The sequence below is a fragment of the Primulina huaijiensis genome, chromosome 1 (genome assembly GCF_012295235.1).
Source record: "Primulina huaijiensis isolate GDHJ02 chromosome 1, ASM1229523v2, whole genome shotgun sequence".
Taxonomy (NCBI): Eukaryota; Viridiplantae; Streptophyta; class Magnoliopsida; order Lamiales; family Gesneriaceae; genus Primulina; species Primulina huaijiensis.
This window is the reverse complement of record NC_133306.1, coordinates 25,896,480-25,912,740: the sequence shown is the minus strand read 5'-3', so window position 1 is coordinate 25,912,740 and position 16,261 is coordinate 25,896,480. Positions and strand designations below refer to the sequence as shown.

General features: G+C 34.5%; 2 protein-coding genes and 1 long non-coding RNA gene across 6 annotated transcripts; all 3 read right to left on the bottom strand.

The window, feature by feature from the left end:
* Positions 1-2,737: 2,737 nt before the first annotated feature.
* Positions 2,738-6,474, bottom strand: LOC140989464 (pentatricopeptide repeat-containing protein At2g30780-like). Of its 4 annotated transcripts, none has more exons than XR_012177485.1 (3): positions 5,853-6,474; positions 4,239-5,477; positions 2,738-3,625 (listed from the first exon to the last, which is right to left on the bottom strand). XR_012177485.1 is itself a non-coding variant. In XM_073458661.1 (2 exons), the coding sequence occupies exons 1-2, from the start codon at positions 6,279-6,281 to the stop codon at positions 4,365-4,367; spliced, it is 1,542 nt and encodes a 513-aa protein (XP_073314762.1). In that variant the 5' UTR covers positions 6,282-6,474; the 3' UTR covers positions 4,220-4,364. The 4 variants fall into 4 exon arrangements, 1 of the variants encoding a protein (XP_073314762.1); XR_012177486.1 differs by having other exon boundaries at positions 2,739-3,289; XR_012177487.1 differs by having other exon boundaries at positions 2,741-3,101.
* Positions 6,475-7,533: 1,059 nt separating this feature from the next.
* On the bottom strand, positions 7,534-9,745 carry LOC140972966 (probable indole-3-pyruvate monooxygenase YUCCA10; the record flags this gene model as incomplete). Its single annotated transcript, XM_073435461.1, has 4 exons — positions 7,534-7,750; positions 8,281-8,403; positions 8,554-8,787; positions 9,110-9,745. Coding segments are annotated over 4 exons (1,158 nt in total), but the record flags the coding sequence as incomplete, so codon positions are not given.
* Positions 9,746-13,730: 3,985 nt separating this feature from the next.
* LOC140989458 (uncharacterized) lies at positions 13,731-14,515 on the bottom strand. Its single transcript, XR_012177484.1, has 2 exons — positions 14,328-14,515; positions 13,731-13,948 (listed from the first exon to the last, which is right to left on the bottom strand). It is a non-coding gene; the product is annotated as an uncharacterized lncRNA (long non-coding RNA).
* Positions 14,516-16,261: the final 1,746 nt, after the last annotated feature.

Genomic DNA, 16,261 nt, shown 5'->3' with positions numbered 1-16,261 from the left:
AACCATATGGGGAAACTTAAACACAGAACTAAGCACATCAAGTCTTTATTGCACTTGTGGCATACCATATTTCAATGGATTGGCAGTAATTTTTTTACTGCATGTAACTACCATATCATAAGAAAATACCATTCTTCTTATTGGTAAAAAAAGTCAATTTATATCATTTCGACTTTTGGATTCAGATTCGGAAAAAACGATAAATATAGAATATTTGCATATATATTACGAGACAAGGTTTGAAATAATATTTTGTATCCCACTATGGATTAATTGTCTCCATACACTACCTTAAAGCCAACAAAACAAAACTAAGTATTGCATCTCCTTTTCCCCCAAAGCATGCGTTCTTTTACACCGTTTTTGTAGTGGTGGACCATTGAATCTTCAAACCAAGACTCCCAAAACCCCGTACATAAAAATCCCACATGCGAAATAAATAAATAATTTTTTAAAAAAATAATGGAATCTCACTATTATCTGACGTTGATTTGATTAATTCTTGGCAGCCATTGGATCAATTATTCTATAATGGAATAGATTATAGATGTATTTTGCCTTTTGTCATTAATAATAATGCCACCAATCATAGAGCTTTGTGGTAACCTCTTTTCTTGATGCTAATGAATCGAGTAAAGGTTGTCGATTATGATTGGAAAACGTTAAAAATAAAGGTGCCTTCCTAGTTTAATACCATGGAAGGTTTTGCAGCAATATTTTTGGCCATTTATTATTATTATTATTATTATTATTATTATTATTATTATTATTATTATTATTATGTGACCCATATTTCAATATAAATCAAACTAATTATATAAAAAAAAAATTTAAACAACAAGAATTAATTTGTTGAAAATTCTCCGCCCAAATCACCGCGAGTTGCATCTCGGGTTTCATTAGATGACTAAAATGTGCGGATTAAATGTTTGAATTGTATCACATATCATAGGCAGATCATATATTACATAGAAATAAAACGTAATGTCCGATCGCTAGTATATATTTATTTACCAACATGCATGCACAAGGGATGGTGGTTAATGGGCATAATCTATCTTTAAAGATTAATTATGTGCTAAAATACCTCATAAACGTGTAAAAAAGTCTGTACCCAGAAATCTGGGACCACTTGGGGGGAAAAAATCCCCACAAACCATTTCGAATTTTAGTTGTTGGGGGCTGCTTTTTATGGCCACCAGATAATAGTAAAAACAGCTAAGGAAGGAAAGTGACATAAAATGGTATTTAAACCAAATCCCTATTTCGTAATTCACTTTTCATTGCCAAGAAAATGGCCCTCACCCCCCCCCCCCCCCCCCCCCCCCCCCCAACTATGTAATTATCACTTTTGTTTTTTTGTGTTACACGTACATTTCTCTCTGTTTTTGTCGACATCAGAGTAATTTTTTTGGTAATAATTTAGGAATTTATGTTATTTTTTAATTGGTTGGATATTCATTTGATTTAGGAATATGTATATGATCGAATAATAATATTGTGTTGAATTTTTAATAAAATATATAGAAATATGAAATCAAACTTAAAAACAATGGGTAATTTTGCCTTTTGACAAATGTTGGCCTTACACGACAAATGACAATTCATACAAAAGGGAGGCTTTGTGAAAGACAATGTTAATTAAAGTGAGTTTGTCAGCATCTTATCGTTAGGCATTAATCTAATTTTGTTGATAGAGAAGTAAATCATGGCCTACTTATTTCTAATTCTAATTATTGGCACATGTGTATGTATGCTAGTGTTTTGTGCACGCGTTGATGACATGTACAATATAATTTACTAAATTTAACGAGAGGTATGCTGATAATATTATATTGATGTAATTCACTAATTTGGGTGTATAGAATGTGTTTCTCAAATATTTTCATATCTTTATATTTTATTATATAGAAAAAAGGAATACCCAAATCAAATAAAGAAGTAANTTTTTTTTTTTTTTTTTATTTATTTATTTATTTGTGTGTGTGTGGTTGGTGGTCGTCCATGACTCCATACTGTAATTGCTTGAATTGTCCAAGAAAACCAAACGTGCAAGACTTTGATTTGATGTCATTTCCAACTCCTTTTTAATTGGGTGTTTTTTTGTGAATAATTAAATTTTTTTATGCATACTTGAAAATTGTTTATAATACTTCACTGTATTATTTTTTTAGCATTTTTTTGCTACTGCAATTCTACAATTTAACTACGAAATAATATATCAACGACTAGCATACATCATGATATTGATAAATTTTGATATTAAATCACGAAGATTCACAATCTTCTTACTCGAATTTGTTGCTAACAATTTTATATTGATACTTATATTTTGGATATTAATCAGCTTACATTTTTATCTCAATTTTAAGGTGTGTGTTATCAATAATAACCAACTACAAATTTATTCTTCTAAAAATGTTTTATAAAACCATTTTAAAATCGGTACACTTGCCTACAAATAAATAAGGAAACACATATTTAAGCATAATGTTGCCCATTTAAGAGAAGAAAATTAAAATAAAATGTTAAATTAATATTTTCTGGAGTAAAATAATAATCCTCACCTAAAAAAATTGCCGGATATATTTTGGGACATGGCAAGTAGCACGCCCGGGACTCTTGGTTGGTGGTATCTTTATTCCCATATATATAAATCATATTGGCAGTTTCAACAAAGCTAAATTGATCTCAATTTAGTTACAATAATTAGTCTAATTATATATAAAATAAATAGATAATACATCTTGAATGTAATTCTACTCATGATAATCACGATGCCTGATTATCCAAAGGTTTAATTAATCAAATTGCTGCAAAATATGAATCCCACAAAATGACTTGAACCAAAGCCTTTTTGTACTGTCAATTTGCAGTATGCATCAGTATGTAAACCTCTGGTGGGAAGATTTATCGTACAACAGGGAATATATATGATTGAAAAGCATGAAACTTGATGCAAATTTCCAGGATCATTTCAGAATCAATAAACAATGAGCAAGAAGTTGATAAAAGTAGATGAAAACCATACAATTGCCACATACTCGGAGGGGATAACCATTCTGCTGGGTACTGGTTCCTTGTCAGCCTCACAGGCAGCTCTTAAAAGAAAAATATTGAAGGTTAAATAACGAGTACACACCGATGAGTGGATGGAAGTCGAGAAACGCTAGTGTACAGCAAGAAACTGATTACGTGACTGACAAGAATCACAAGTTATAGAGCAACAAACTTTTAATATGTGATCGTCAAGATTCCACTTACAACTGGACATCTCTCAGCAAGGATCCTATGATCAAGTATCACAGAAATGTAGAACATGATAGACATCGCTGATTCTGTATTGTATCTACAAGGCATAAATAAAGCACCCAAAGGGTCACAGTTCCTGATGTTATTAAGAATCCAGATTATACCATGACTCGTCGTATGTTCATTTCAGACATTCCGCGAAATGGGATTGTCTACTTAAAAATGTCTGCCGTTTCCTATTGACATGGACAAGGTTTTTTTTTGAGTCGGTATTGTAGAGATTTGTAAGTTGAAGTCCTAGTCATTGGTGAATGATACGGTGAAGCATGGACACCTTTGGGGGACTGAATATTTGACGAAACAAGAAACATATCTACATAAAACAAAGAACTATAATATAGAAAAAACAATCAAACTTTCAAAGATGAATGTGAATTTTTCAAGTAATACAAAATTCAAGGTTCATACAGTTGCATCTTGTTTCCAATAATATTAATCTCTTTTTATATGGCCCAGAAAAGCTGGTGTAAAGACCCTCCAGTTTTCAAGTTTCTTTTATTTTTGAGCTTTCACCAGTTTCAATCTGAATCAAGCCAAGTGTCAGGCTGAACTTTTGATAAATTTATCTAATTTAATTTAATTTAAAAGTTCACAATTATCCTTAATCCAGATATTTCAATTTAATACAATAGTACTATCGTTTTAAGCAAAATTTTAATATGTTGAATAATATTTTTTATTAGTTATGATTTCGTATAATAACTTCATATAATGTACTATAAAATTCTATAAAGATGTAACTTTGTATACCTTTTACGTCTTTATGGTGTCACAAAACCAATATTACCACACATTATTTAGGTAAATAAATAACAACAGAAAAGGGAGACGGATCTCTATGATTTAGATAATCATACTACTAATTACACAAGTAAAAAACGCACAAGGCATTTGAATTACCGTAACATAATTAATAATAATTTTACCTTTGAATTTGATGTATCTTTACTCCCATCTCTTTCCTTGAGCGAGCAAAGGACTCTTATTTGTTTCATTCTTGCGAAAAAATTTCCTCACACATTTGGCTATTCAAGGAAGAATTAAACAAAATTTCATGCCAATGGTGCTCCATAACCATGCTTGAACATCTGTCCAACAACCTGCTCAAGTTTACTTCTTTGACCATATTTTTGATATGCCTTATACAAGATCCAAAATGTTTTCTTTGAGCGGTGCATATTTACTCGACCCATTTCATCAAGAACCCTCTCCATTTCAGCAAGGCGCATTTGGGATGAGTACATGACCATTTTGCAATGGTAAAGAGACCGGCAGATTTTCCAACCTGCACGTTGAGCTCGACGCAAAAAGACAGCAAGCTTGTCCACTGCATTCTGCCTAAAATAACTTGAAATGATGCATCGCATCGCGCTAGCAGTTGTTACATAGGCATTACGCTCAAATGCCTCATTGATTGAATTTTCCATTTGCTCCAATAGATCTTGCTTTGCATATAGACAAATCAAGATCACATTTAACCAAGGTCTGTACTCATTATCCGGAATTAGTCTGAGCAGTTCTTCAACCTTTTCAACTCTAGCAACGTCAGTACTCCTACAATATGCACATATCATGACTCTAATCAATGGGAATTCCTTATGGTTCACGTGATTCTTTATCATCTCATATATTTGTTCCATCTGTTCTAGCTTACCAGAGTTTGCATATCCTCGAAGCATTAGCAAATGGATGTCCAGGTTGGGTTTGGGAGACCCTTCTTTCATGATCAGGTATGTCTTTTCCATTTCATCCCACAACCAAGCTGTGATATAACCAGCAATTAGAGCCTTGTATGTATCAACAGTTGGTCTTAGGTTTTGATTCCTGATCTCCCTAAGGGTCGCGTCCATGTGATCTACAAGCATCAAGCGACCAAATGCAGAAATAAGTATGTTGTATGTTATGATTGATGGAGTACAAGTGGATCCACTCTTCAACTCCTGAAACAAGGACTGACATTTCATAGCCAAACCATTGTATGAGTAAGCACTCATAAGTGCGTTATATAAAGATGTGGACTTCAGCTGTTTATTAGAAGCCTCTTTAAAAAGCTCAACAGCAAGTGCGACATTTTTCAATCTACCAGCTATCACAACACCCTTCGTATACTCCTCCGCTGTCATGGGAGAGGCATAGTCCAGTTGTTTCCTCCTCCATTCAAAAACCTGACAGGTAGCAATTGAAAATTAACAAATGTCTATCAAGTGTTCGGATCCATCAATTTGGGTTCAAGAAAAACAATGCATAAGTGAGTCGAAAATGTACTTTTAATTCCGCTTGTATAGCTTCTTAATAAATGACATTATGTTATCTTTTAATCAGGCATCATCCAGCATAAAATTGATTAATCAAGCAACGGATTCAACACATTTTTATATGATCATCTTGGAAAAAATATCGTGTAATCCTCGTGACTAAAGGAAAACGCTTAACTCATTACCCCGGCCGATGCATATCTTTCCGGATTCATCAGCACATAAACATGTTTTTAGCAACTAGTGAAACACAATAAAAAGCACAAGAAGATAACAAATATTCACCTCGAGAGCTACAACGGGAAAACTCTTTAGCTGCGTGAAGAGCTCAACCACAGCAGATCCATCGGAATATCTTCTAAACAACGCAACACCCTTTTCTTTCAAAACTTTCTCAATTCCCTCCACATTATCGTTATGCCTCAAAATCTCTTGCCGCAACTCGGAAACTTTTTCTCTCAAATATTCATTCGCTCTCGACTCAGCAGAACGAGAACCACATTTATCTAAAAACTGGGATATAACAGAGGACCACGCCGTTTGACTTGAACAACTATAAGGAGTCTGAGAAACATATTCTCGAAAAAACGGAGCTGGGAGTGAGGATTTTATGATTAATTTGGGAGTTTTGAGCGAATTAGTGCGCATGTTTCGGCATTTCAGGATAGATTGTTCAGTTAGAGCGAATTCCGACAATCCCCAAACGCGTTTCATTGCCAAGAACTGAAGAAAAGTGCAAGATCATGCATTTCCATCTGGCTCGTGGATGTTCATGAATTAGGGGTTTTTCTAGGGTTTGGGGAAAATGGAATACAGAAGATGATCGGAGAAGCTACCGTGCACATGGCGGAGTTGTCCATTTTAAGCTCTCTGGGCTTTCGCCTTCTCGGCCCAAATTATTTGGATTAATTTTCGTGGCTCCTCAATTCAATCTACAGAGAACATTTTTGGGGTTTTTTTAAACGAATTTCTAAAATTATCAATTTTTAATTATTAGTAATAAAATATATGAAACTCTATATTCTAAAAATAATATTACAAGTTTATACATATATATCAAATAAATAAATTATGTTATAATTATTAATAAGGACTATATCACGTCCCGTGACATGGGTCGAGAGACATTCAGCGTTGTCTCATAATTTATAATGAAAATGAAAGTTAAACATTAACAGCGATCTTATCTTTCTTTGATATATCCCCATAACTGGGTTTGTTTTTCATCATATATATGTTCTTCATTCTTATCCAAGAGAGTTAAACGATATGGTCGTCATTCATTAAAAAAAAAACAATTCTCCCAGGCTTTAAAAACATTTTTTTCAACAAAAATAGTAATGACATATATACGATAAATATTCTTATTTTGCAAGAATACACATGTATAAGAATTATGCACTGAACAAATTATGAAATTCGTGGCTAATTGATAGTAATTTTCTATATGTTCTCTCCTCTAAGGGATGAAACCAGGAATCACGAATCATGTATGTTCAAAATATATATTTTTGCCATTAATTCACAAAGTTCGAGTGTATCAAAAATAAATATTTCATAAATCGGAATTTAAACACATACATTACATGATGAAAAACCTAATTTATGGCGAAAATACTATAAAATTTTCAACAAAATTTCCAATGTATGTCTCTCATCCATTTAGCTTATGTCAATTTGTTGAGTGTAATATTTATCTCTATTTGATAGAATAATCAAAACGTGGTAATTGAATTGTTGTCGATTGAAAAGATTAGAACCTTACAATTATTATCAAATATTGGTAAAGTAACAAGCGTTAAATAATACACAATTCAATATGAGAAGTTCATGATACATCGTCTCACTTGTATAGATATCAATTTCTATAAGATCTGAGGTGAGATAAAATGATATTCAGAGTATATACGTATAAACAATGTGTTAAAGACACACAATGGAAGAGTTCAAAGATACGAAGAANTAAAATAATGATAATAAAAATAAATCAAAGTGGATAAAAAAAAAGCTGGAGGCAGTCACCACAGGGCCTTGACATCAGTGGCTATCTTCTGAGCATCGATACCAGCTCCGTAAATAGTGTTTCGGCCCAGACCAGAACAATAAAGCCCATTTTTCCCCTTCCAATCATCAGGGTAACTCCGCACTGGAAGCCCATCATCATTTAAAAGATAACCATCTCCCTGTAAAAAAATAAAATTAAAATAATAATCCAACTATAATAATTTTTTTTGTTGTTGTTTTTAGGCACCACGTTAAGCGAATGAAATATAGTCGAAACAAGTATATTATAAATAAATATTAGATTTTGTTATGAATTCACAAATTGTACATATGGATTTGGACAATCAATTTTTAGGCGTATATTTTTTGTAATAAAGTTATGCTCAAGTCCATAATATTATCTACAATTATGTATTAGACTATCTTTATGAACTACCAACACCTCAAGTTGTTCATTCCTGAACTTGAGAGAGAGGATGTGTTAAACAGTAAATGTCCCCCTTTCTTGAGAATTATATACATGAACATGAACAATCCTTCGTTAATTAGCTTTTGGGTGGAGTTATACCAAGTCTATAATCTTAATAGATTTAAAAATATAAATTCATTTAAATAATGTGAAAAACAATCACTGTTTTTTTTTTTTTTGTTAAAAAAAAATATATAAGACTTCACCACTGTTTTATGTGTGTGTGTGAATATACTTCACCTTGAGCCAGTATTTTGTTGATCTTTTGAATCCCGTGGCAAACACAATGGCATCGAAGGAATATTCATTCCCATTCTCAAATAACACACTTTTGCCTCTAATGCTCTTTATCCCTGGCAACACCTGTTTATTCATATCCAATAATCTCGCTTTTAAACTAGAAACAAAGTAATACACACACAGACACATATATATATCTATATAATCTTCAAAATATGCACTATTTAAATTCCTATAGGAGAATCATGAAATTTTATATGTACATTAATTAACCTGAATCTCCCCTTGCTTGATTTTTCGACAGGTTCCGACGTCGATAACGGGGTATTTTCCATACTTATTTTTCATAACAAATGGCCCCTCTTTTGGTCTTTGAATACCAAACTTGCTCAAATCTCCGTATACAAGCTTGCTCATCACAATTAATATGGAATCAATCCGATTCAAACTTAAATATTTCGATAATACCAAACCCACATGCGTCATTGTTCTTGATAGTATATGAATCTGCAACCACAATAATATAAATTTAACAATAAAGCTAATAAATCAATTCAGTCTATGCTAGATTTTTGGAGAGGTAGGACTTCTTTAGTTTTTTTTTTAATCGAGTAGGTGTTCTTTAATTAATTACAGTAGCTGGAGGGAATGAGGTTCAATTTCCCTCCAAGTCTTGGCATTTTATGATGTGGAAGCACAAGAATATGTAAGATAAACAAGTCAAAAATAGTCTTAAGCCATCTAAGAGGACATCCCGTTAATACATGTGGATTGCGTAGCAGTATCAAAATGAACAAATACGAGTAAAATCAATAGGCATTGATCTCACCGGGCTTCGGACAACGATGGAGGTTTTCGCACCAGAGTTAGCAAGATCCAAGGAAATCTCCATGCCAGAGTTCCCACTCCCCACAACCAAGACACTTTTATCCTTAAACTTCTTCCCGTTCTTATACTGCGTCGAATGCAAAACCTCACCATTAAAGCTCCGCAAACCCTCGATCTCAGGCCAGGAAGCGTCGCAGGATTCACCAGTGGCCACAACAAGAAACCTGGACCTGTACTCCTTCACTTCATCGGACCCCATGCCACAATCTCTGGCCTTCACATTCCACTTTCCCGCAACTTCATCGTACGCCGCCGCTTCCACCGTATGGTGGAGAATGGGGAGGATCCCGAAATGCGAAGCGTAGTCGTTCAAGTACTGTATGAACTCAGCTCTTGATAAGTAGGCGGAGTAAGCTTTGGGAATGGGCATCAGGGGCAGCTCGGAGTAGGCTTTTCGCAGGTGCAGGTGGACACGATCGTAGGTGTATTTCTTCCAGAGTGAAGCCACACAGTCTTCTCTTTCCAGAAGTATGTATGGGATTGAGAGGTGGCTTAAACACGCCGCCGTGGCCAGGCCGGATGGACCGCCGCCGACTACTATCACCGCCGTTTCTTCCGCTTCCTGCTCCGCCANATAAAAAGTAATATTTTTTCATGAATAATCCAAATAAGATATCTGTATCACAAAATACGATAGTGAAAACGTCTTAAATTTTTGTCTTATTTCTTTTCCTTATTTTTTTAATTAGATATTTGTTATATTGGTTTAGATTTTGTTGTATGTGCTGCAAATGCCTGACACTTAATAAATGCCACGAGACCCCAGCGTAAACTGCAAGTGCTATTGTATATTTCGTTTTCGGAATGAGAGTGATTTATTTCGTAAGCTCGGTTTAAATTGGATTTTTTTTTAAACTTATAACATTTTTTTGTTAGGGTGGTTAAGTGAATCAAAACTTTTTCGCAAAGATAATTAAAATACTGTAAAACAATATAGACACGCATATCATTTACCAAGTTTTTTGTTGTTGTCGGTTTCGTTGAATATCCCAAATTTTTAAATAAATTTGTGGAAAAATTACTTTCTACCAAATTCAAAAAATATGTCATTTAACATTATTATATAATCGATTATTTTTATATGTGATTTCAAAAATAACCTGTTTGTATCCTTATAGTTTTTAATTGACTGGTACGAGTAGATATGACCGACAAGTTTCCATAAAAATGAAAAATGTCGGGTACGTAGTACGTAAGTTTCAAATAATCTAAAAATGGAGCATATTAATAACAAAAACAAATTCAATTCAGAATATTAACTTATTCTTTATCATTTACCGTGAAATTTTATGCAATTTTTAGCAAAATCTTTACTTTCTTCATATATAGTCTTAATCAATTAACTTTAGTATTTATCAAGGTAATATTGTTGGGTAAGCTTAATTAGTTCTCATATCTCATGTCCCGCGTTTTATCTCATCCCGTAATTAAATGGTGTGATAAACCTTGCCAAATTTTTTTAAGCAAAAACTTGTGTGAGACAGTGTCACGGATCGTATTTGTGAGACGGATCTTTTATTTGGGTCATCCATGTAAAAGTATTACTTTTTATGTTAAGAGTATTATTTTTTATTGTGAATATCGATAGTGTTACCCGTCTCACAGATAAAGGTTCGTGAGACCGTCTCACAAGAGACCTACTCATTTTTTTATTAGATTTAGCATCGCCAATTATAAATGTTAATTTATTTTAAAAAAATCATGCTATCTACTTAATTTTGTCACATTTAAATTTCGTGGAGTATCGATAAAATATTTTAAAATATATAGTCTTGTATTATATTACATACATATCGTGTGAATGAATTGGTCAACAATGTACATAACGAAATGTTATAATATTTACGAGATTTGGCCTAAAATATATATAATAAAGGGAAATTACAATTATGCGACTTTCCATTTATATGCGACCAGATCTTATTATTCTGATTATGTTTGCCACATTTAATTTACGAAATCAAGAGATTTTGACCATGCTCCCAGCGGATGCTAGTCCCTATGAAATTCCTATATAAAGAGACCTTCTGTAAGGGCTAATGAACAACAATGGCGACTTGAGAACACTGTATAAATTCAAGTTACTACAATCTGGTCTTGTTCATGGCATTTTGTCATTAAGTTTTGTGTAAAACTTTAGTGAAAAAATGTCATGAACAAAGACTTGTTTGTAAAAACTTTCACTTGAAGATTAACCGCTGCAACACATGGAAGTATTCGTAGAGGGCCAGAAAACACCTTCGATTACATATATCAATTAAATCACAAATAGTTATTTACAGGTACGCTTCGAAGCTCCCAATCCATCTGCCAGCATCAACGTCGGTGGATGTAGTCAAACGAGTCAGATTAATGCGGCTGAATATGGAAGCAAAGATCGAAAAAAGCTATTTCCAGATCTAGCCGGGCAGAATTTTATTTGTAAATATACACTACTTTAATTGTTTCTAATAGAAAGTTGTATGTTAAATATATAGACAAACACCGTATGTGTCTCATTGCAATGCATGTGTTTCATGAACAGATACCCTCGGACAATTCTTGTCCCTTAGTTCAACAAAGCATAGCTGTTTACTCATATCACACTAGTCCAATCACTCGATCGCTTTCACCTTCTCCCACAACATGACACGATGGCTCCATTTCACAAATCATTCATTCGTGTATCCATCATCAATCCAATATCAACTCAACTGCATTTATTTCAGTACCCAATTAATCCCATTTTCGGCCCAAAAATATCAGCAAAAGTTTGCATTAATGGGTCTCTCAACAAGTAAAATATTCTTGCTGTTAAGTTTGACAATCTTTATGGAATTGTCATCTGCGTTTGAAAAGAATCAGCCTGTGTCTGCTGCGCCTACTTTGTTACCTGGTTCAGGTTCTCAACTCTCTACTCCTGTCGTGGCGGCGCCACCTGCACTGTCGCCGGATATCTATCCAGTTCTGCCTTCACCTGGTGGCTCTGGCCTTTCTCCGAGCGAATCCTCGCTGCCCATTATTCCTTCTAATCGTAGCCCGCCAAATCCCGGTCCAGTGGCGCTTCCGCCAGCACCTGGCGCGGCGTTTGCGCAGCTGGAATCTTCTTCTCTGGGGTTGAGCGTGCCTGGATTCTTAGGTTCGATTCTGGTTTTTGGTTTGGTGGTGTTGATGTATTAGGGATAATGCAGATGTATTTGGTTAATTTGTGTGTGCTGCTCAATTTATATGCCTAGACTTTCCAATTTTTTTCTATGTTGTGATGTTTATTATAATTTAATTTGTTGTTTTTATGTTGGAAGAGCACAGATTGCTTGTAAGAATTGATTTACTCTTGTTTCTTGTTCTTCTGAGTTTGCGCAGTTCTTGTTTAACCCACAAACGCAAGTTCCTTTCACTTTGATATATATTCATTTTGACTTTTTACTCATTTGTAATCAAATTTGATTTTGGATAGAGTATTTATGTTATCTATATTTGTACAATTACCTATAAGATATATGATTTTGCGGATCTGAGACGTGGCCTAAGATGCCTTTGCCCCAGGCCAGACGGTCTAGAGGTATTGAAATAAAATTTAAGAATTAATTTGGCCTTTTAAGAAGCCCAAAACAGTTATTTTCAATGTCATAAACTTAATTCCAAAACATATACAAAGGCCCAAAACAATTATTTTTAATGTGATAAACAAACACCCTTTCCACCGATATAATACAAAAGAGAGACAATAGTGCAAGAGTTCTTTCATTTAGGAGTGTAATTTAGGTTACGGAGGAGCAAATTTAAGAGAGGGTTTGGTTTTTGATATAGGTTGAGGTCTCATCATACAGTCGAGGATACGATTAGTGAATCCCTTGGATGGTCTAAGGTAGACTCGTTGGTTGAATACGAACTCTTAAGAGACTTCCTAGTCGAGATCGATCAAGGGATCGGAGTGCAATCGGCCCTCGAGAAAGAATGTGGCTTTCAGTGCTGGTGTTTGTAGGAACTGGAGAGAGATTATGAAAGAAATAATCAGAATCTTAGAAGTGGCTTGCCATCCATAGGCCTAAATGTTCAGTTTTTTCATCACAATTTAACTGACTGTACTGTCCCAGAAACTTGGGCTCCTTTACCTCACTCCCATTTTTCATATCCAATTTAACTCGTACAGAGTGCTTGATTCAGATCTTTATCGACACGTAAAAAGAAACAATAGTTTTCAAAATCAAGGCTGATGGATGGATAATGGAAAGCAAGAGAGTCGCTCTTCAATCTATGCTTTTCAGGCTCTTGCCATTTGCCTTAGCAGCTTTGACACTAAAATTGTTTGTGGGAGACATCAAATGCTACTTTACAGCAACACGAATCGACCAGCTGGTTTTCTTTAACTGGTATTTCCTTTGTGATGTGTTTTCCCAGATGAATTTTAGGGATCAAGGTCGAGTTATGACTTGTGGTTGTGTTTTAACTATAAAATGTCTAGTTTGCAAAAATAACAAAAAGCATAATAAATATCATCTGAGTTCCATTTGCTAACAGAGTTGGCAAAAAACCAATATACGGTCTATCAGCAAAGTGACCAAGAACGGTCTGACCGGGGATTAAACTTCCAATTCATGCATTATTATTGAATTTTTTGTCAAAGAACAACATAATACAGCATAAAACATATTCAAGTAAAATTTATCAACTAGAACAATAAGATACAGAGTGACAGTCCTTGGTTCCATATTAAAGAGGAGGTGGAATGGGAGGTCTGTAAGGTTGAGGTCCACCGAAACAGCAAGTCAGCAGCCAACAGCAGCTGAGACAGGATAAGCTGCAAAATTAAACTCAGAGTCATTGAGCAGAAAAACTGCAGCATGAAAGGCAAAGATACAGGAGAATCATGGGATAAGAAAATTTCATGTTTCTCAATTGTACGACATGGAATCCACAAACAAGTGTAATTACTCCACACGATAATTTGCGACAGAATGTTAGTACGCCTTCAACTGAAGCATATTACATCATTGAACTATTAAAACTAATAACTGTTAGCCGGATCAGTACCATCATCAATAAAAAGAGAAATGATCAGGATATGTGCACGCGCATAGAAACATTGTGGACGGTAGCCATTCTTGATAATGTATCTACACAAGTAAATTAAGGGGTTCGTACATCCAATTATGCCAAGGATTCATGAATTTGCTTACCATGAAGTAACGATGTTGCAAATTCCGTTAAAGCATCCACCGAAGAATCCCCAGCCCGGTCCTCCAGGTCCAGGACCCCAGCCTGGTCCCCCAGGCCCCAGCCTCCAGCCTGGTCCAGGAGGCCCCCCTGGTCTCATTGCCCGATCTCATTCAAGTTTGTTATGAACAATTTGTAGATTGAACAGATAAAGTGTTATTGATAGAGAATACAATTTCAAGCAGCCAAACAATTCTCAAAAATCGCATAATGCTTAACATTAGAGTTTGGTACGCATATATAAGAAGCCAGTAGGCATAGTGTAATCAGAATTAGCTAGGAAATAGTAGTGCAAACGACTGACCGGCTATAAACCATTCGGTCAAGCTTCACACTATACGTAACATTCCAAGGATCTGCACCTCTCCAAAACCAAACGTTCAAAGAATATTACTCTAGTGTAAAAACCTGAGAAATTAAAAAAAAAAACAGAAAATGTATGCCACTAGTATAAAATGCGACAACATGAATAAAATATAAACCCGATCGCAATTTTTTTTAGATGCACAAACAATGCAATTAAGATCATGCCTCTGTGTTACCATTACAAGCAAATGCAAGATAATGCCACTCTTGACGTAATTTTCCATAATCTCCAAAGGAAGTTCAATCAAAACTTTGAACCCGAAGCACTTCCTTTCATCCAGACTCGAATTAAGTGTCATAGACGCCATCAAAGTCGAAAAATTGAAGACCAGTGAATTAAGACAATATAGTTATTTAAAAAATATTGGGTTCTACAGATCGAGTCACGACGCCTCCCGAAAAATTATTGTTCCAAAATTGGGCCGAAAATCACAAAAATTCGAAACCACGAATCTCAAATGATAAGTTCATTCGAACACAACTCCATAAAGATGTAACGATAGGTAATTTTATCGTAAAAAAAAAAAAAACAACCTTTTCCCGTATTTCATAAAACATCATCAAATATAATAAAAAGCCCGTCACAATTTCCACATGCAAGATTAAAAATAAACTAAAACTGGCCTCAGATTAGCATATTGGCACATTCACCATAGCCACAACGACCCCACGGAAAAGTACCGTGATTGCGCAGTTAGGTCATTGTAGCTTCTGCCAATAATCTTGTCATCGCCGGCGGTAGTTTAATTTCAATCCAATAAATAAAAAATCGCAACCTCGGTTGCAGAAAACTCCATAAACACTCGGCGATACACCAGTTTGAAATCAGGGTTTCGGTAACCACGCGATCTTGAAAGGACATTTCTAAATTGGGCTGGGGTTAATGGAAGAAAGCCCATCTTTTCTAAATATTCGGTCCATAAAATTCTCAACGACTATTCGAAATTCATTCAACTTTATATAAACATATAATTTATAATATTTTTAAAATATAATAAATTATTTAAAAATAATCTATTAAAATATTTAATTAAACGTGTTAACATAGAAGCAAGAACTTTAATAAAAGTAATGATGGTATTTTTATGTTCAAGCGTTCTTTAATTTTTTGGATCATAGTGCAGATTTTAACCAACGGGTCCTTGTAATTATTATTGCCTTTACTACGATTTGTACTCATTAAACTAATTGATTCTTGTCAGGTTACGACTGGAAATTTAATTCTGGGATTTAACTTTCCTAAAATTTCTTGTGATATATCGATGACGATTATCTTATCATGAAATCACATGGAATTGAAGCAACTTCTTTTGACTTTGGGAATTTTCAATGTTCGTCACACATTTTCATAAATAGGACAAAAAGTTGGCACAAACTTGTGTGAGACGGTCTCACTGGTCGTATTTGTGAGACGAATCTCTTATTTGGGTCATCCATTGAAAAGTATTACTTTTTATGTTAAGTGTATTACTTTTTATTGTGAATATGGGTAGGGTTGACCCGTGTCACGGATATGAGACCTACTCCAAAA